This window comes from Aquarana catesbeiana, linkage group LG05, assembly GCF_042186555.1.
Source record: "Aquarana catesbeiana isolate 2022-GZ linkage group LG05, ASM4218655v1, whole genome shotgun sequence".
Taxonomy (NCBI): domain Eukaryota; kingdom Metazoa; phylum Chordata; class Amphibia; order Anura; family Ranidae; genus Aquarana; species Aquarana catesbeiana.
This window is the reverse complement of record NC_133328.1, coordinates 367765726-367788286: the sequence shown is the minus strand read 5'-3', so window position 1 is coordinate 367788286 and position 22561 is coordinate 367765726. Positions and strand designations below refer to the sequence as shown.

At 39.5% G+C, this 22561-nt stretch overlaps 1 protein-coding gene across 1 annotated transcript in view; it reads right to left on the bottom strand.

Moving 5' to 3' along the window:
* The window catches only part of LOC141144868 (leukocyte elastase inhibitor-like), a 58380-nt gene extending 36089 nt beyond the window's left edge, over positions 1-22291 (bottom strand). Inside the window, exons 1-3 of the mRNA XM_073630955.1 lie at positions 22140-22291; positions 20038-20213; positions 12928-13068 (exon numbers count right to left, since the gene is read on the bottom strand). Of these exons, the coding sequence (XP_073487056.1) occupies positions 12928-13068; positions 20038-20205 (309 nt within the window). The 5' untranslated portion in view covers positions 20206-20213; positions 22140-22291. The remainder of the gene's footprint in view (positions 1-12927; positions 13069-20037; positions 20214-22139) is intronic.
* Between the last annotated feature and the right edge of the window lie 270 nt (positions 22292-22561).

The window sequence follows — 22561 nt, the reverse complement described above, 5'->3', positions numbered from 1 at the left end:
TTAAAGGGCCATAGTATATTAATTTATTTATTTATTTAATTGATTTTTATTATTATTATTGTTGATGAATTTTGTTATGTATAATAGAATTTGGGTTATAATTGTAATTTCTAGTTCCTAATTCTAGCTCTAGTATTAATTTAAAATTGAAATTGAAATTGAAATTAAATTTTAATTTTTAAGTTTTTGATTTCTTGACTTCTCAAATATTTTTATATATATGCATGTGTATGATCTGAAGTACAAACAGATCATAGGCTGAAAGGGTCATACCAATGGTTATCTATAGATGAGCCAAGGCATCCCAGAGGATCTGCTCATCTCCCCTCTCATCAATACATTACAAATAACAGAGAACGCTGGACAATGTTTAGGAGTTTAGAATCAGGGATGTACCTTATGGTGTATGGATCAGATGGCATCTCCTCTGCTCGAGTACGTTGTCTCTGTGGGGGCTGTGACTGTGTGGGCTTCCATTGCTGACAGGTCCTGGCCAGTAGCACGTTCCTGTGCCCTGTAGGACCTGGTGGAACGCACGCCGCTACTTTACTTCCGGGTTGCGGTCCACAGGGCGGAAGTGCGGTCGTGACGTCATATCCCGTGCGCCCTTCGGCGCACGAGATTGACTCAATATGGTAAACAGTGGCCTCCATTTTGCTGTGGGCATAGATAGAGGCCAAAGTCAGACAGAAACCGTCTGACTTTAGGCTAGAAGGGGATAGACTGATAAAAATGGATATATGTATATAATACATGAAAAAATATTAAGAAAATAATAATATAATAATAATAAGGGAATTGAAAGGGACCAGGGGAGGAGAGGATAAACTAGATGGCCCAATGCTTGACATGGTAGTCTAAAAAGAGACTAGGTGGAAAAAGGGGCTGTTATAAATTCAGCTCTAGAACAGTAGCTAGAAGGTGGCGATATTCCGAACATATGTATTTAGAAGCCAGCAGGAGATACACTAGAATTAATAATAATAAAAAGTAATAATATAAAATACATATAATATACATTGTATAAAAAAAAAAAAAAATATATATATATATATATATATAGAAAAGAAAACCCTATACACATCCATCTCATATACATATATGTGCATACAGTAATTTTTTAAAAAAACAATATTGTTAAAATTAAATCCGTATAAAAGTACAAAGATCTGTGTACTTTGCCAGTATGATATAAAAAAGGGGTTTTTTTTGTTGTAACCTCATATATAAATTACATATAGTGGTTTTATACATTATTTCGGGTAACCCAGAGGTTACTTAGTAGACATCAGCGAAAGGGATAATATATATAAAAAAAAAAAACAAAAAAAAACCAAAAAAAAAACAAAAATTAATATATAGAAATGAAAATAAAAATAAAAATAACAATGAAAACAAAAGTACAAATGGAGATTGTATTTAGGATGTATTAAATATGATATTGAATAATAATGGAAAATAGATTACGTATACTTTAAAAAGAAAAAGAGTCAGTCGATAAAAATGAATATGAATATAATATATATTAGATAGAGCCACTGCCTGCAGACCACATACACATACAACCTATGATTACACGTGTATGTACATGTGGGTGTACACATATATACACTACCACATGGAGGACCTATATATGCTGTGTTCTAGTCATAGGTTAAATGTATATTTTTACTTTATTTTTATTTTTATCTCCATTGTCACTTGTATTTGGAATGCAAGATCTAATAGGATATGCCTTAGACAATGAAAATGTAATAATGATACCTTAAAACCTCTATGAAAAGAGTGATATATAGGGCCAGGTAATATATGACTGTCACAGCAATAGATTTAATCAATTGAATACACATAGAATAGAATAAATATAAATATAAAAAATTAAAAAATTAATTAGTTAATTAATTAAAAGATTAGCCCTCCACAGTGGCTTAGTGCCAGCATTATACTATTTTATGTACTTCTGGGTCTTCATTTAGACCTCCTGGAGCGAGACTACCAAGGGTAAAAATCCAGAAGGCTTCTCTTTTGCAAAGCCTCTGGTGTCTCCTTCCTGTATCCAGCTCCCTTCCAATAGACTCGATCCCAAATACTTTCATGCCTGCGGGGTCCCCTTGATGGGCCTCTACAAAGTGTCGAGGGACTGGATATTTGTCTCTTAAATTTATGATGATGCTCACCAATTCTAACTCGCATTGGGCGTTGTGTACGGCCTACGTATAGACGCCCGCATGGACATACTATACCGTAGATCACATACTCTGTTCCACAGTTTATGAATTGCTTAATTTGGTGAATTCTCCCGTCTCTCCCTACTACAGTTTTTTTCCTATGCCACATGTACATGCATGTGCCACAGTTCTTAATACCGCATTTGTAGCATCCTTTTTGGTCAAAAATTGTTGTCCAGCTATTAGTTGGTTTGCTGGTACGTGTTTTTACCCTACTTGGGGCTATCAGGCTCCTAAGGTCTCGGGCTTTCCGGAAAACTATATTAGGGTGATCGGGGAGTGTCTTACCCAAAACGGGGTCGTGCTTCAGAATATTCCAATTCTTTCTGATAACACTCTGGATTTCGAACGCTTTACTCGTATATTGGGTAGAGAAGCAGGCCTGTTGGATATCAGGGGTAGTCTGGTGTCGAGATTTTGTGTTGTTCGAATCACCACTAGGTGGATCGTCGTAGAGGGCCAGATACTTAGAAAAGGCTGATTCTATGTGGTTGGCTTCATAACCTTTCTCACTAAACTTCTGCATAAGGAGTTTGCTCTGTTCTAGATAATCATCTTTCTTGGTACACGTCCTTCTGAGGCGGCAAAATTGGCCAAAGGGGACATTCTGTATCCACCTGGGATGGTGGTTACTTTTAGCGTGTAAGTATGAATTACCCCCGCTGTGTTTGAAATGAGTTTTGGAAAAGATGTTACCATCTTGGTCACTCTGTAATTCCAAATGTAGAAAGACCAGACATTTCTCATCTAGAACATGAGTGAATTCTATCCCAAATGGATTGTTTTTGCAATGTTCTAGGAAGTTCTGGAGACTTTAATAAATGTGTGTGAGATCTCAAATAAAGAGTTAGTCCTGATGTACTCCAAGACTGGTGTTGTCTAGTTCTTGGGGGTTCCTATAGCCAGATCCATTCGACTCGTGTCCCAGAACTTAGGAAGCAGTATACTGATGGAAGCACTCAAGCGGAGTGTGGGACGTTCCATGACATTCAATCAGTTTCTGTATCTCCCAGGAATAGTAAAGCATCATCTGCGTACAAGGACATTTTGTCCGCTCTTCCGCATCTCTCAAATCCCCTGACAGTGGTTATTTGTCTAATTGCTATTGCCAGTGGTTCTATAGCCAATGCGAACAGCATCGGTGATAGTGGGCACCCCTGCCTAGTACCTCTGGACAGAGAGAAATATTCTGATAATGAGCCATTTATCTGTATACATGCTCGTGGAGCTGAATACATTAATCTAATCCACTTTACGAATCCTCTACCCAACTAAAACTTCTCTAGAACCTCCCATAAATGTGTCCACTCGACACAGTCGAATGCTTTGGCTGCGTCTAGGGAGAGAATAGCTACCTTCTAACTTCCACAAAGCCTGCCATCATGTCGTGACTATACTAGGACTGAAGGCAGTGCCTCATGCACCATGTTTTTGTGTTAAATGTGAAGGGGCATTGAGCTCTGAAATCACTGCTGCCTCTGTTACCTCCTGCACTATGATTCAGCTCTGTTAACTACTCTGAGGGCAGGGGAACAGGCAGACGTTTTCCAACTGGGCTGGTGTGTGTGGGGGCGCTCTCCCAGCACCTACAGTTGATAACTCGCTCCTGTCACCCACAATGACTGTAGATATGTGCAGGTACTGGGGTCAAGTAACAAGGCAAGCATCGGGCAGTGGGTAAAGTCTATCACTAACTTCCACTGCGTCTCAGCTCTGGTCTCTCAGTTTCATTGCCTCTTTCCATCCCTCTCTATTGTTGCTGACTTTTTCAGCCTCCTATCATGAGCCCCTGGTCATGATCTTCTCTCTCCCACAATTGGGTCTCACCGGCTCTTCTCTCACCTCCTCCCCCATCCAGTTACTCTGCCCCCTTTTTTCCCGTCCTCCCCATCTCTACTTCTGTCCTGTTAAACCTTTTTTTTCTTCCTCCTCCCCAGTGTTGTCATGCTGCCTCCTATCCTCTAACCCGACCCCAAAAATAGATCTTGCTTTCTCTTTTTTTCTCCGTCCCACAATTGGACCATGCTTTCTCTTCTCTCCCTCTTCCCCACCCTTGTCTTGTTGCCTCTTTTCTCTCCCTCCTGCTCATTTTAGTCTTGTTGATACTTCTCTCACCCTCCTTTCCAGTCTGGTCATGCTGCCTTTTCTCTCTCTCCCCAATCCAGACTCACTCCATCTCCTCAATGCAGTAATGATGCCTCTACTCTCTTCCTACTCCATAAATCAGTCTGATTTCCTTTTCTATCCATCTCCTCCCCAATATGTTCATGCTGCCTCTTTTCTTTCTCTCCTTCCCAAAAGAGTCATGCAGCGTCTTCTTTCCTTCTTCCTCAAACTGTATTTGCTGGATGATAAATATATAGTTCTGCTTTTTTTTCCTTGTCAAAAGAAGTTTATTGAGTATACAATATTATAAAGATACATAAAGTAAGTTTACAAGGATCTATAAAGTAAGCTCATTGTTTTACAGTAGGGATTATATAGCTAAATATCATGAAATTTCAAATATTAAACATTGGGTTCACGTAAACCTAAATTAAAGATATATATCATTTCCTTAGTTACTTTTGTAGGTATTTAAATGATTTATACCTACTATATATATTGTTTACAGGTAGAGCGTATATAGGTCAAATAAATTCTGATAATGAGCTTTAATCGTAAGGTGCAGAAAAGGAAAGAGAAAGAAGAAAAAGGGTAGAAAGGCAGAGGTATGGTCCACAAGGTTGTCCCGCTCGTCAGTTTATTATTCTTTTTAGTTCTCTTTGAAGCCTTAGAATGGGTGTCTCTGTAAGTCATTTAATCTGTTACCATGGCAACAGGACAGAGTCATTGAAATTTGACAGGAACTGTTGTTTTATCCAAGGATGCCAAAGTTTTTCAAATTTTGGAATTTGATTTTGATCGATGGCTACCATCTTAGCATGGGACATTGTATTATTCATTCTGTGAATTGTTTCTGCTAGTACCAACGTAGGAGATTTCCATGCTTTGGCCACTGTTTGTTTTGCAGCCGTTATTAGTTGGATCATAAGTTTGAATTGAGAGAGTGTTAACCATTCCGGTTTTAGATTAAGTAAAGTTATATATGGATCTGGTTGTATTATTTTTTTAAATATTTTAGATGCAATCACGAAGACTTCCTTCCAGAAGGTTTGGATTACTGGGCACGTCCACCATATGTGTAAATGTGTGCCTATTTCTGGGCATCCTCGAAAAAAAAGAGCTGAGGTATTAGGTGAATATTTTGCCACTCTAGCGGGTACAAGGTACCAGCGAGTTAGGACTTTATAATTTGTCTCCAGTGCTAAGATGTTGGGTGAGGATGACTTAGATGTGAGCCATATGTTAAACCAGTCCGTGTCTTCTAAAGTTCGTCCCAGGTCCTCCTCCCACCTCTGAACGCAAGAGGGTCTATTAAGATTTACTACTCCATATAATTGATTATAAAGTGATGAAATTGTACCTTTAGCAAATGGATCTTTTGTACAGATTGATTCAAAAATGGATAATTGGGATAATGGTGTATCCCCCTTTAGGAATGGTGTATAGAAATTTTTGATTTGGAGATATCTAAATATCTCAGAGTTTGGTAGATCATATTTTTCTCTAAGCGATGAGAATGAAAGGAATGATTTAGATGCTATGAAGTCATTTAGTGTCTGAATGCCTGATGTTGTCCAAGCTTTAAAAGAATTTGGGTAGATCCATGCCGGATAAAAGGCCGGATTTCTGATAAAAGAAAGGAGAGGATTGTGTGGAGATTGTAACTGATATTTGGTTTTTAGTTTATCCCAGAGAGATAAGAAGTGTTTAGTTATGGGATTATGAATTTTAAAGCGGTCTTTAGGATCAAGCCATAACAAGTTTGATATTAATAGAGGGTCATTTTCTGAAGCCTCTATAAATACCCATAATGGGATTTCCTGTTTTACATGGTATTTGGACAGACTGGCCAAATGTGCTGCTCTGTAGTAGTTAGTAAAATTAGGGTATCCCAGGCCTCCTTTACTTTTGGGAAGATGTAGTGTGTGTATAGGTATACGTGGTTTAGAAGAGCCCCATATAAATGAAGTTGCTCTTTTTTGTACTATTCTCAAAAAATAGGAAGGAATTGGAATAGGGAGGACTCTGAATAGATAAAGCAATTTGGGTAGAATAGTCATTTTGATTGCATTAATCTTCCCTATCCAGGATAAAGGAAGTTGCGACCATTGTTTTATTAGATTTGTGATCTGTCTTAATACAGGAGGATAATTGGTTGAGAATAAGTCAGAATGAGATGCTGTTAAATGAATTCCAAGATATGGGATTGATTTTTCTGCCCATGTGAATGGGAGTGCAGCCCTAGCCGGGATCAATTCCATGTTTGTGAGCGAAATATTAAGCACTAGGCATTTCTTAGGATTAATCATAAGGCCAGATAGGGCTGCAAATCCATCAAGAGCTGGTATTAAGTTAGGACCAGAGACCTGTGGTGATGATAGAAAAAGTAATATATCGTCTGCAAATATACATAATTTGTGTGTAATACCTCCTACTTCAATGCCAGTTATAGTTTGGTTTGTTCTGATGTATTGGGCCATGGGTTCGAGTATAAGGGCAAATAATAAGGGAGATAATGGGCAACCCTGTCGGGTACCTCTTTCGATATTAAAGGCATCAGATTTGTATCCAGCGTATTTTATATAGGCTTTGGGTTTATTATATAATGCTTTGATCCATGTTAAAAAGTGGGGTCCAAAACCCCATTTTTGTAATGAATATTGCATATATTGCCAGGATACTGTGTCAAATGCCCTCTTAATATCGAGAGATAGAAAACATAAAGGGATTTTCCGTTTTTTAGCAATATGTGCCAATAACACTGCCTTGCGTATATTATCGCCTGCCTGTCTATTTGGCATGAAGCCTACTTGATCTCTATGTATTAATTTTCCTATAATGCTATTGAGGCGTTTTGCTATTATTTTTGCTAATAATTTAATATCAAGTTTTAACAGAGAGATAGGCCGATAATTCACACAGGAAGTATCATCAGAAAGGGGTTTTGGGATCATACAAACAATTGCCATTAGTGTTTCTTGCCGAAAAGAATGTCCTTCTAGAAGTTTGTTAAACGTTTCAGTGAGAATGGGAGAGAGTATTTCTGAGAATGTTTTATAGTATAAAGCCGAGTAGCCGTCTGGGCCTGGTCTTTTGTTAAGTTTTAGGTCTTTTATGGCGTTAGCAACTTCATCTATAGTTATAGGCTCATCCAAACTGCTTTTTTGATTCTGAGACAACTCAGGTAAGGTTATTTTTGAGAAGAAGGATTCAGCCTCTGTAGGATTAAATTCATTGTTTGTCTTGTACAAAGTTGCGAGATGTGAGTGAAATTTATGGACTATTTTAACTGGATTACAAGTATAAACATTTTTTGATAATTTCAAACGTATTGGTTTGAAAGATTTGTTAGTTGAATTTAATGCCCGAGCCAAATATGTACCTGGTTTGTTTGTATTCATGTAGAAATTGTGTTTGGAGCGTTTGAGGGATTTATCAACTGACTCAGTGAGAAATAGATCGTATTCCAATCTAGATTTTTCCAGATGAGATTTTGTACTCTGAGATGGATTATCTTGGAATGATATGTAGGCTGCATTAAAATTGAGTTCTAGTTTTTTTGCTGGATTTTTGCGTTCCCGTTTAAATAGTGCCATTTGTCTTTGTATTGTACCATGCAAGACAGGCTTATGAGCTTCCCACAGTGTTATTGGGGAAATGTCTGTTGTATTATTAATTGATATGTATTCCTTTAAAGCTTGTTCAATGGCCATCTGATGTAGTGGGTGTTTGAGCATTATGTCCGGTAAGTACCACGTTGGGTCATGCGCTTTTGGTATGGCTGAGGCTATAGTAGTGTATACTGCATTATGGTCAGACCACGGAATCGGAATTATATCTGATGCAATCATTTCTGGTATCATTCCTATTGTTAGAAAAATATGATCTATTCTGGTGAAGGTTTGATGAGGGTGCGAGAAATAAGTGAATTTCTTTTTCATTGGGTTACTTTCTCTCCACGAATCTACCAGATTGTATTTGGAAAGAAGTTGAGAAAAAGGTAATCTAGAGGTTATTTTGGATGGTGTAAAAGGTGATTTATCTAGAAATGGGAGGAGGACCTGGTTCGAATCCCCGCACATTATCACTGTTCCTATTTTGTGTGTATTAATCACTTGTAATATATGTGAGAGGAATGGTGTAGGTTGTTTGTTAAGAGCGTAGTAGGAAATCACCGTGATTGCTGTATCCATTATATAACCCATGAGTATCAGGTATCTACCTTCTGGGTCTTTAATTTCTGATGATAAGGTGAATGGTGTGGATCGGTGAAATGCAATTAGAGTACCCCTTTGTTTGGTACAGGCAGAAGCCGTGTAAATTTGTTGATAAAAAGGAGAAATATATTTTGGAGTAGAATCTTTGGTGAAGTGTGTTTCTTGGAGGCATACTATGTGAGCCTTCTTGTTATGGAAAGTACGGAAGGCTTTGGTCCTTTTTTGAGGGACATTTATTCCCTGAACATTCAGGGAAAGTATATTCAGTGGTGCCATGGCAACAGATCAAATAGTTTTGACTTACTTTTTGTTATGCAGAGCTGACTGCGCAGATCAACCTGTGTGGACTGAAGAGATGAAAAGATAGAAAAGAAACCAGTGAATTCTGGAGTAAAGAGTAAACAAAAAACATATGAGATTAGATGATACATTGTATAAATTATTTTTTGCAAGTAATCACAATTTACCCGTGAAAGAGAATAAATATCTCTCTCAGGGGAATAAGTGCCTTCGTCACACTCCCACATAATATGGTTTGGGAGAATGAGGAGGGCTAATGGGGGTACACGGATCTTCCGCTTACAGGAGAGAAGTGCTATGTCAAAAGACATCAAAATGATGATTCATTAATTGGAGTGCAGAATATAGTTGTTGAAATTATTTATTCCAGGGTGGTTGTATATGGTTAGTCTTGCCCTAGGCTAAATAATTCAGTTAGAAAGGTACTGTTAATAACTTTGGTATTGATGAAGATAGTTTGAATTATTTTGGGATTTTAACCCTTTTAGAGTAAACAATTACATATTTTATTCATATGTAACTGTTTAGATATGTTAACTCATAAAATTGAGGTTGTATTGCTTCAGATTAGAATAAACAAAAACATAGTTCTAGGAACTAGTTAGGTACTAATATATTTGTTTTAAGAAAAGAAAGAAAAAGCTTCCATTACTTCTGGTTTATTGAACATATTTGTCCTAAAAAGTAATAAATCTATTGTTATTACCTGAAAATATATAACTGAATAAGAATTTCCTTATTTCACTTATATATTCTAAGGCTATATGAATCAGAAGTAATAAGAAATATAACTGGAATGTAACTTGATCCCATGCAGTGTGTGACTATCAGAATGCAGTTACATTCAGTTATAAATACAGGTTTTTTATAGGGAACCATCTCTTAGTATAATAAATGAAGAGATATCAGGAATTAGGATGTCAGTCCATTGAATCTTCTTGGTCCATGGATGATGTGGCATAACGGCCTCTTTTGTGAGAATGATGATTCCCATTTTGTTCTGAAATTTTCTGGGTGCTGCCTGAAGGTGAAGATGATGCCATTCTTCTGCATGTGGGGGTGTTGCTGCTTGTGGGTTCTGTCAGATTTAATTTTAAAAGGGTTTGTTGTAGTTCATCTGCTGATCTGCTTCTGTAAATTGTACCTTGGTAATTAAATCTGACTGAAAAGGGGAAGCCCCATTGATACATAATGTTGTGGCGTTGCAGTTCCATTAGTTGGGGTTTCATGGATTGTCTTTTAGTAATAGTAAGTTGGGATAGGTCAGCAAAAATTTGATAATTGTGTCCTTGAAAATTAAGTTCCTTTTTTTCTCTTGCAGCAATTAGTATTTGTTCTTTCGTTCTGTAATAATGAAATTTTATGATTATATCACGTGGGGGTCCGTCTTTCTTTTTGGCTGTGAGGGCTCTGTGTACTCTGTCCAGTTCTAAACGTTCAATAGGGATATCTGGCTTTAGTTCTTGTAATAGAGCAGTAATAGTAGATTGCAGGTCTGTCACAGTTTCAGGTATTCCCCTTATGCGCAAGTTTGAACGTCTGGCTCTATTTTCGTAATCTTCGAGCTTAGTTTGAAGTATTAAATTTTCTTCTTTTAATTGTTCCAATTCTGTTATATTTTCTTGGGTTGTAATTTCAATTTCATCAATTTTTATTTCTAAGGCTGCGGTGCGGTTTCCCAGCTCTCTTATTTCTTTGGTTAGGCTGTTTGTTATTTGGTCTGAGGTTTGTTTTAAAGGCTTATGAAGCATCTTTTCAAATTGTAATAATATTACTGGGGATGCTGAGGAGGCTTGTGGAGAAGTTTGTGAGAGCATTTGTTCTGTATCTGACTCAAATGGAGAGTCTTGCTGTGACATTTTCTGTCTGTGAGAGCGCCCTGATGCTGTATATTGTGAGGTGACTGGAGCTGCTTTAGTTGCAGTGAGTGCCTGTGAGCTCTTTGTGAGGTGATTTTTATTTCTGCCACGGCTTTCTCCCAGTACCATATTTCCTGCCCAAACTTTCACAGTTTGTTCCCTGGGGCAAAAAGGTTCAAATGGATACCTTTTGAGCCTGCAAGCTTCACTTTGTCCTTCTCTTCTCTCCTCAGCGGTGTGGAGCTCTAACAATGCATGTCTGCTCCGCTAGGCTCCGCCTCCTGTCCCAGTTCTGCTTTTTTTTCCAAACATGCATGCTTAGTAAGACCATATTGATTAAGTCTGCATGTTACCTGGCCTGACCTCATCATTTGTTTACACTTTTTGTGTACTGAAAGGATTGGCTGTTTACTGAGTGTACATGAGGTATTAGCTCATAGGCTCCAAAGGCAGGAGAACTCACTGGGTGGGGAGGGAACCAGTACCCAAGAAGATAACAAGCAGGGAAAATTGCCTGCTCCCTGGGGCAAGAAATTAGCTGAGCTCATAGAGGAAACTGACTTTGAATCATACACTGTGGGATGGCTTAGGAAAAGGTGTTTGCAATCAAGACTGAGGAGTAAAGTGATTGATGCACAATACACTTGTGGGCAGGTGGTAGAGTGGGGTCCCCTTTAAGGTGTCTCCTCCCCCTGGGAGTAGGCTGGGATATTAGGAAGGACCTAGGAGGAGAGCTGGATCTGACTGCAGACAAAGAGGAACAGGCAACATCATAAGCGTTCTCTTGCTCTCCCCCCTCCTGGGGGAGGGCAGGGTGCCCGGGGGTTCCCCATCCTAGTTCCAGGAGAGAGAAGAGAGAGAGCCATTAAGCTGGTATGTCCCTCTGTTCCCCCATTCCAGGGCCAGGAGGAGTATGGGCCCATCTAACTGCAAGGAAGTGAGCCGCCACCTGAAAGGCCTGGTACAAGAGTCCATTTGCATTGAATGGAGTTGTCCTATGAAAGTCATGATTGATGGCGGCTTCAGTAAAGGACATATCCATCCATGTGGTGCCCTTATTTGGTAAGCATGCTGCTTGGGAGAGTGTGAGTTCTGCTGATGTCCCTGGCTGTCAAGCCTGAAGAAGGTGCCCAGTGTCTGGAACCCCATGGGAATGAAGTGGATGAAGCACACAGTCAGGAGGATGGATTAGAGTCATCCCACCACTCTCACATTGGGAAAGTTGCTGGGAAAAGTCCTGTATTGCCCAGAAGGTCGCTGTCATGTTGGGGATCAGCTTGGCTGCTTACTATGGTCAGTGGAGCTGGGTTTTAACTGAATTATATTTCTGCCTGCAAAAAACAGGGTGGGCTATGATCACTGTGTACAAATACATAAATGGCCCAGTGACAGAAAACACTGACTTACCTTTACAAGTTTTCTTATGGATAAATGGCAGATTTGGGGTTCTGATGTTGCAATTTTTTTTGTAAGCTAACTGCTGCATGCAATGGGCTACTTGTGATGCAGCTGCATATAACATGGTTTACGTAAATACTTTATGGACATATACAGCCCTTGCAACAATACTTTCAACACCGACAACTAATTCTGCTAGTATCATATGGAATTATTCCCCAGGGGCATATTTTTTTAGCAACCCTGGTACAGTTCACAGCTGTCTATTTAAATGCAGTTTGTGTTACTTGTCAGAAAAACCCAGATAGGTTAAAATGTGAGATTTTTGCCCCTTATGCTCACTCAGTAACAACAGCTGTAGCTTAAGTGCCATTGGTCTTACTCATCAAGGCCCCATGGAGACTTTAGAGGCTTTTCTTCCTCTCTTTCAACTGAACCGGCCAAGGTGACAAGTTCATACAACAGGTGGTTTGTAATACTGAAATTCCCGTACCACCTACACTAAAACAGTAACATGTTTAGAAACGCTACCAGGAAAATCAAGTCTGTGATAGGATCTAACAGATACCCATCTTCTTTACAAGCATGATGTAACAAGCAAATATTTGCAGTAGTCTTTGCCAACCGATCACATTTCAGCTAGAGCAGTGCTAAATCACACTTGTTTGGTTCCTATGGGCAACTGAATTGTGCTTTTTCTCTTTTACGGTGATAGTCTGCTGGTATTATGATAAAAGATTGACTCACAGTCCAATTAAAGTATAAACTAATAATTACAAATACTCATTTCATTGTTATCTAGGGAAAGAGAATACTCACAGATAAGAAGTCAAATGTCTTTTCACCAAATAGTCTGTTAGCAAGATTCAGTGTATATGAAGAACCAGCTTTCTTATTAATCTGAGCATTCAGTGTTTGGAAATTGGAATGGACATCTTTAACAGCGTCAAAATGTAAAACCTATATATGAAAAGAACAAATAAAAATGATAACTGAACCATTAAAGTTAATTTATCTGGTAAAACAATCACATTTCATAAGAAACAGACATGTATGCAAAGACTACCAGCTGTCCTTAAAAAGGACTTCATAATAAAGATTTTCTATCAGGGAGTTTTTTTTGTGATGGCTGTATAAACAATCATTTCTGACAGATCTCGGCTGCATACCTTCAGCCATGAGAACACTGATCAGCTGTGATTGGCTACAGCTGATCACATGGTACAGGGAGGCAGTGCTTGGCCTTGTATCCTGTGATCACACTGACCAATCACAGAGCTCCCAGTAGTTCAAAATGGCTGCATCAATAGCAGCCATCTTTACTACTGGTCATGTGATTGCTGAGATTGGTCACAATGATCACATGGTACCAAGGTGGAGCACCGCCAATCAGGACACAGATCGGTGATCCGCTGTGTCCATGACTCAGTGGTCACACTGATGCGTGCCCCTGGGGGCACACATAAATGCAGTTCTGATAGAATGTACGGGTACGTCCACTCAGAACAGTGCTTGTCCCACCGGCCGTTTATGTACAGTGGTTTGGTGGGAAGTGGTTAAGGATGGTTGTTCTGGTTGTGTTATATTAAAAAGGAACTGCAGTCTGCTCACATAATTTGTAATAAAAACATCTTTACCTTTCTGAAGCTTCCCTCCAACCACTGTGTATTATTTTATATACACTGTGATTCTGTACTTGCCAAATATGCTGCAGAAATCTCCCTCCGCTGAGTCTGGCTGCAGACATTTTAACTGTGGGCAGCTGAAGCTGCTGCCTGTTCACTTCCTGGATTTACACAGACACACACCTCCAGCTCTCATTGGCCCTCTTATGACTCATCCCTCCCTTCCTGGCAAACTTTCAGGAGAGTGAGAGAGAGTGCTATGCATGATGTCATAAGCCTAGGCTATTTACCAGACTAGAAACAGAAAGTGGGCTGTATGAGGTATTTACTCACAGATAAAAAAAAAACGTTTTATTATCCAAATTTAAAACAACAAGGGCAGAGGATTTGATAGATGGAAGGTTGAAAAAATGACTGAAGTTCCGCTTTAAGCTGCGTTCCTTGTGTTTGCTTGTTTAGTCTCTTGAATGTACAAGCTTCTGTCTCAATGTTTTGCTGGTCTTGAAAGGTTAAAGGGTTAGTTCACCTAATCAGAAAAAATGAAAAGATGAACACCATACATCCTTCCCACTCCCTGGTCCCCGCTGTACTTACCTCTATTGGTGATGAGCTTTTTGACCCTCTGACATCTAACACACAGTGCAAAAGGGTAATTTGTCATTTGTATCAAATTTATTTTAGGTGCACTTGAAAAGGCTGACTTTTAGTTTGGCAGTTTTGTAGAATGTTAATGCAATATTGACTATCTAATAAAATTATGTTATAATATAATATGAGATGAGTATACAGTTTAGTCACATGCATGTTTAATTAAATTGGGCAACATTGCACTGATCTGCAGGATAGATTATTTTCTGATTCCACAGTGTTAGCTGGAAAGTCACAGAGGTCAGTGACTCAGAGTACTTAAGAAAGATGGTGAAATTGATAGCCAGGCAGCCAGTATAGTATAGTGCATATTCAGTGCATGCATATTCTAAGAGGATGGAATTAGGGTCCAAGCTTTTGCCACAAAAAATAAACAAAAAAACACACAAATTCAAAAAGGCAGTGGAACAGGTTTGCATTAAGGCTCATCCCTCCAACAGAATATACTCATCTTTCATTCACGCTTTCACTGCCCCATTCTGCTGTGTGGAGCAATGTTTCTGGGGCAAAGCACAAACTCACATAAAGGAGAGTGAGCTCAACAATGGCAGCCCTCATGTACAGGTTACATTTAAAAGGATGACTGCACTTCTAAAAAAAAAATGGCTTTTATAGTATATCCAGGCACACCTAGAAATCTTGCAAATATAGATGCTTGCCTCTTGTTTTTCTTTGTGTTTCTAGAGTTGTCATCACAGGAATCAAAAGGGAATGAAGAATAGATGTCTGACTTAGTCTGCAGTTACAGTGCAGGTTGTAGATTGACTGATTGTAAACAATACAATGTTACCTTTTCCTGAACAACTGATGACAGAAAAAAAAGTGATGGCAATGGGATCCAGTGTTGCTTGGTATCGCTGAATGTTCCTAAGTTCACATTTAGGAACAGGTTACATGTTCCTGAGCACCCTCACATTGGCCTGGACTTCTGTTATCAGATATCTAGGCCAACATTAGCATTGCATTGTTTACATTCAGTCTACAGAGTGCCACCCCCTGTGACATCGGGTTGAGTTTCCTCTCCCCCATAGCCACTGTCACATTTAAAATTGACCCACTGCCCACATCACTGCATAATTCATTCACCAAGATCTGTGATGGAATGAACTACAAGTCCCATCTCCCACCGTGGCAGACAGACTTGCAGTTCTCAATGGACTAGGAGTGCGCCGATAAGTGCACTCATAGTCAATTGACACTTCCTTCCACTTTCTAACTGGAACAAGAGCTAAAGGAATTGTTTGCAGGAGCTCGACATTGTACCCCTGATCCCCTGATCGTGGGTGCAATGCTTTGCAAGCTCCTGTAGAAAAAAATAATAAATGCACATTTTGTTTCCTGTAAAATATGTGCATATATTATTTTTTCTTAAAGGCAAACTTTAAAAGAGCTATGTTTTACAAATAAAGTTATGACTATCCAGTCAGAATTGGACATTTGTAAAAATCCAAATTTGTAACCTTAAAGTGTAAGTCCAGCAAAAACAATTTTTATCTAGTTTTAGATGGAGCGGGAAAGGATCCCTGTCTGGTTTTTACTGCTATCCAGGACTATTGGTTATATTTCCTGTCATGATTAAACCGTTTTATCAAATAGGAAGGAAGAGGAAATATGCAACAGGTACACAGATAATATTAAAAATCCACCAGGGTCAGTAGTCTTCCCCTACTCTGCTAAAGGAAAGCCATTTATTCTTGTCTATTTTGCTGTTGGAGTATACAAGAGTAACCGGTGGGACTGTTGTCACTTGACATATGCTTAAAGCAGCTATAATAGCACACCCCACACCTCTTAAGAATAGGTGTGCACTTTGTTACACACTTGAATTCTATTCTTTTCAGAGCAGAAACGTCAGCCCAAATACAGTCTGCAAGGCTTCCATGGAGGCTGACCTGTCTCCTGCCTGAGCTTTGGGTTGATAAGTGACAGACTTTCCAGGGACTAGGTAAAATTGTAAATTCACAAAAAACTTTTTTTCTTTTATTTAATCCTGGCAGTCCCATCGTTAAATGACAGTTTTCAGATGTCTGTTAAGAGCACCAAATTCAAGCAGGAGATAGAATAACCTTACAGTTCGACACTCAGGGGAATACTACAAGTAAATAATTGAACCTCAAGCATTTTACAAAACAGATCTAGAATACAAATTGGGTTGAATTGTATTAGTATTTCATTGATTAGAAAAGATCTGATTGCAGGACTGAGCACCCCAGTTATGTGGCCGGGCAGTGTCTAAACAACTTGGGTGTCTCTACAGGTCAACTCAACTGCAAAATTTCATAAACTATGATCTAGGCAAGGTGGCCGGAAAGGGCGCAGCCTGGAAGTGACTATCTTTTGGTAAACACTCCCTACAGCAAAAATTGCTATTTATTTTGGAATGCCTGCAGTGTTAGGAAGCCAAGCCAAATTCACCTTTGATGTGCATATCTATATAATACAAACTTGTTCTGTTAGCAATCGTAGCCAAGTACAAAGAACACCTGGCATAATAACTTTACAACGGTAAAAAAGTACATATGCCTGCAGTAAGGATTACCCTGACATTCATTTTTATATAGTGACCGGTCTAGGACCTTCCCATACTGATAAGACCAATTATCTTCTTGGTAGTTTGGATTGTCAGAGGTACTTGACCTATGACAACATCAAATTTAGCAATAAGAGCCAACAATTGTGCAAATATGTAAAGTTTAATCAGGTATTGTTGCTTGTATTCTGTTAAACTGTATGGACAATCTACTATTCACATAAGCTATTTATTAGGGTTGTCCCGATACCACTTTTTTAGGACCGAGTACAAGTACCACCGATACCGATTACCAATACTTTTTTTTTAATGTCACGTGACAGTGTTTTTTTTTTTTTTTTTTTAACAGTGCTTTCTTTTTTTTGGGGGGGGGGGGGGGGGGGGTGAACGGTGTATGTGTGTGTGTTTTTTTTTTTATTTACAATTTTTATTTTTTACAATAATATTTTTTTTATTCTTTATTGCAATATGTGATTTTTTTTTTTTTTTAATCAGCCCTGTTGGGGGGCTTTGGTGAGATATCAGGGGTCTTAACAGACCTCTGATATCTCCCCCTTGAGACAGAGAAAGAGACAGAGGATAGAGATTCCCCAGTCCCTTTCTCTGCAACCTCAGCTGCACTGAAAATGAATGGAGAGAAGACAGCGGCTCCTCTCCATTCATAAACTGACACATCGTAATCACAGGAGATTACAATGTTTCAGTTATGTGAATGGACAGAGTCCGCTGACTCTATCCATTCACAAAGGAAGGAGGAGGAGGACAGCACAACGGAGGGGGAGAGCGGAGGGGGACAGAGAAGGAGAGGGGAACGGCGGAACGGAGGGGGAGAGCGGAGGGGGACAGAGAAGGAGAGGGGAACGGCAGAACGGAGGGGGACAGCGGAGGGGGACAGAGAAGGAGAGGGGAACGGCGGAACGGAGGGGGACAGCGGAGGGGGACAGAGAAGGAGAGGGGAACGGCGGAACGGAGGGGGACAGCGGAGGGGGACAGAGAAGGAGAGGGGAACGGCGGAACGGAGGGGGACAGCGGAGGGGGACAGAGAAGGAGAGGGGAACGGCGGAACGGAGGGGGACAGCGGAGAGGCACAGAGAAGGAGAGAGGAACGGCGGAACGGAGGGGGACAGCGGAGGGGGACAGAGGAAAGGAGGGGGCATGGAGGAGGATGCAGTGACAGTCAGCGGTGACCGATCACCGATGTATGTCACTAAAGCCGCTGAAAGCCGTTGGGGGAGAATCTTGTAACTCCCCCACGCGCCGATCACAGCTGTCTCTAGGTATCAGGGGAAGCATCGGGAGCATTTGCCCGAGTACAAGTACTTGGGCAAATGCTCGGTATCGGTGCCGATACTGATACCCTACTATTTATGTAAGAATACTGATTAAGAGAACCCTATACTAAAATAAATATGCAGGTTGTCATCATCACCTTTTAGAAAATGCCAGTTGCAGGACTTCACCCTGCCCTCATTGACTGCATACTTATACTGGGTCTGTAACTGAAAGTATTAGGGAAGAAGCAGTACCGCAGCTAGCATTTTCAGAAGTCAGCGATGGCAGCCTGCAATTGTAACTTGATACAGATCTTGCCGTTATCGTGTTTAAAAAAAAAAGTATGATATGTTTGAAAGAAATTATCTAATTTCATTGGTATTCGGCCAGTAGACTGATCTATGGCTCTTTGATAACTCTGATGTTAATTAACCCAGCCTTTCAAAATATACTTACAGCAAGCCTGTGCTTTAAACATGCAGTGCAAAGCAGCAGAAAAGGTGTATGAATTATGTCCCTTCCTCTCATGTGCGGTGAAAGGGGCTTCCCCCCTATGTAAGATTTCACACAGCTTCCTTTCCTTACTCATGGCAGCTGAATGTAGTGTAGTGGTGGGGAATGAAGGAAAGGTGGGGGGTATTTGCTGCTGGGTATTGTGTGCATTAACCACTTCAGCTCCGGACCATTTGGCTGCCCAAAGACCAGAGCACTTTTTGCAATTCGGCACTATGTCGCTTTGACTGACAATCGTGCGGTCATGCAACGTGGCTCCCAAACAAAATTGACGTCCTTTTTTCCCCACAAATAGAGCTTTCTTTTGGTGGTATTTGATCACCTCTGTGGTTTTTATTTTTTGCGCTATAAACAAAAAAAATTGCGACAATTAAAAAAAAACAAACAAATTTTTTACTTTTTGCTATAATAAATATCCCCAAAAAATATATAAAAAAACATTTTTTTTCTCAGTTTAGGCCGTTAAGTATTCTTCTACGTATTTTTGGTAAAAAAAAAAAAAAAAATCGCAATAAGCGTTTATTGATTGGTTTGCGCAAAAGTTATAGCGTCTACAAAATAGGGGATAGTTTTATGGCATTTTTATTAATATTTTTTTTTTTTTTTTACTAGTAATGGCGACTATCAGCGATTTTTATCGTGACTGCAACATTATGGTGGACAGATCGTACACTTTTGGCGTGATTTTGGGACCATTCACATTTACACAGCGATCAGTGCAATTAAAAATGCATTGATTACTGTGTAAATGTGACTGGTAGTGAAGGGGTTAACCACTAGGGGGCAGTGAAGGGATTAAGTGTGTCCTAGGGAGTGATTCTAACTGTGGGGGGGGTGTGGCTATGTGTGACATGACAATGATCACTGCTCCCGATTACAGAGAGCTGTCATCAGTATCCTGTCACTAGGCAGAACGGGGAAATGCTTGTTTACACAAGCATTTTCCCATTCTTCCTCTCCGTGAGATGACATTGGGTCCACGGGACCCACGATCACACTCACGGAGGTCGCGGCGGGCGTGCGGGCAAACCGCTTCTTAAGGGCAACGTACAGGTACGTTAACGATATCTTCCATATCACATTTTATGGATCACTCTTCACTTATTCTTTTTAACTTGGATTTTTTCACATTGGACTTATGAATTGTTTGTCATTATAATTATTATCAATGATTAATTTGAATATTTTCACATTATTTTGTGGTTGGGGTTAGTGCAACGTGTGATTGTTAATATTATAAATAACCTCTAAAACATTTAGCATAGTTTGAGATTTCATATAAAATGAATGCCATTACATAAATGAACTACTGGTATTCTTAATCAGGCTCTTAATACTCACCTTTGATACTTGTTCGGCTGTTTTACCTTTAGCCCCCATGGAAATCATGGCCAATGCAGCGGAGATACTTAATGGAGAGAAGAAAATATTCCCTGTGGGGTTATATTCACTTAATTTTTTGAATAAATCAAGTGAAAAGGTAGTGTTAGCGGAAGTCAGTGCATCCATTTTGGTTCCTGTAAAGACAATATAGCAATATGATTAGTTTATGTATTATCTGTAAAGTCAAATGTACTAAAACCATTGGTGGACTCCGGTCAAAATGATTTTTTTAGCCTTTAAGTAATAAGAAGTAATTACGTTCGTTTGCTCTGTCATATTTGCAATTAATTGGTAAGGCTGTAATTTACTTTAATAATTAAGCCAGGAGGAAAGAGTAAGGACTGATCTAGGAAATATTTGAGTACTTGAAAATTATGGTGAGGGTTCTTACGCTGGCATTGGAGTATGGAAGGGTTGTGTTTACTTAAAGTTAGGGTTACCATTAAGCTTACAGAGAGGGTTAGTGTTAAGGTTTTCAGGCAGGGTGTATGGTGGCCCTTAGGGTAGAAAATCCATCTGCCTCAAAAATCCAATTTCTCAGCACTGGAAGCTGACTTATCTTGAAAATAAAGCAAACTGAAATAAAGTTTCAAAATATCTGCATGATGACAAATGCTTAAATGCTTTCCATCATTAGGGGGCCACATACACTAAAAACTTTTATATGACTTTACCTTAAAGAAAGCTGGTAATGAGAGGACGACAATGGAGGCAACCAGTGCTGACAGTTTACTCTGAAAATGCTAGTTGCCTGGCTGTCATGCTAACCATCTTGATTCAGCACTTTAAGTTAGTGACCCAGAATAAATATGCAGCTAATGACTTCAAGCTTTATTTTGACTCTTTATCTGCACATGGAAGAAATAGAACACTGGAAACCCGCACTCCAAAAAAGTTCACCTTTATCAAAAAATAGATATCAAAGCATCACAGGGCAATACAGAAACTGCACAGCTGCTGACGCGTTTCATGCCAGATATGGTGCTTAGTCATAGCTGATCCTTATCTGCACATTTCTCATTTTAGAGACTTAAAGTATGTAAACCAGAAGATCTGCATAACAGCCAGACCAGCATTTTCTGAAAATAGGCACAAACGAGTTTATTAAAGCGTAATGTGTATGTAAATAAAACAACTTAGGCCCCCTTCACATGGGCATTGTCAGTGTAGAAAAAACAGGTGGTTGAGGCACATTTTTAACTTGCCTTAGCCTCCTGTCAAACTCAGGCTGCCAGACAGCCCCATATGCATTGCTGTGGCTTCAAATCTGTACTACGTGGTCCAGCAAAAAAAGAAATAGAATATGTTGTGTTCAGCAGGTGATACAGCCCGCCACCGTGTCCCATAGAGGTGAATAGGGCCACACTGCAAATGCATACAATGGACTTGATTGTGGCACAGTGAAGAGGAACGTCAGTGGGAAATCCCTCTTTGAACAAGCATGTGGGAGGTGGCACATCTTCTGATTTCCTGGTAATAGCGGGCCAGCCACTGCTGACAACATGACCCACCATGGATCACAGGTCAGCAGCTAGGTTCATGTAAAAGAAGCCTTATTGCTACCTGTGTATATGTTGAACTGCAGTATATTAATAGGCACCTTATTTCTGGTGATCTGGTCAGCAACAGAAAGAATGCTGCATGTATGTATACAACTACCTTTTACACACATGTGTAGGGCTCACAAAGCAATTTAGCCTTACATTTCAGTACCATAGAAGCATACAAACGAAGCCATAAGTTGTGGCATGGTACATTTCTATATGGGACCATACAAAATGTAAACCTGAACACAAATCTTACATACAATGCGGTTTGAAGCAACAGCAATATGTCGATCCCATTCTGGTTCTTAAGCAAACATACATTAACATTTTTTACTGTTATGCTGTGCGGTTAGGGTGAGCACTAACCGAGACATCAAACTCAATCAATTCATTCAAAAACTAAAGAAAGCATTTTTGGGTGGTGTTCCATGTTAGGCAGTCATAGAAATAATACTTTGTTCTAGCCTGCTCTGACACTTTTTGCAAACAAGATTTTAAACTGATATGCCTTACCCTTTGTATTTTTTTCCAGGCCTCTGAAAAGCTTTCAGCTGTATATTTCACAGAGCTGGGCGGTGACGGGTTGTTGCTGCAGCCTTTTCCCACAGATTGTGAAACTGTAACAAGACAGTGTAAGAGGAGGAAGAAGAAAGGGGAGGGATTACAGCTAGAGAGACATGACCAGTACACAGGATTTCTTAAGTCAAATCCAACTGAAAATGCAAATTATGTAGCTGTATAAAATTTAAGGACATTTATGAATGCAAAAAAAAGAAGAAGGACGGACTGTAAAAGATTTGTATTAAATGGCACTTTCAAAACAAGATGGTTACTGAGTCCTATTGCCACTATAGGCTGACAATTAACCCCTTCACTTTTCATATAGCTGGTATTATTCTTGTGCTACAGAGGTAGCTGTCAAATGACCTGAATCC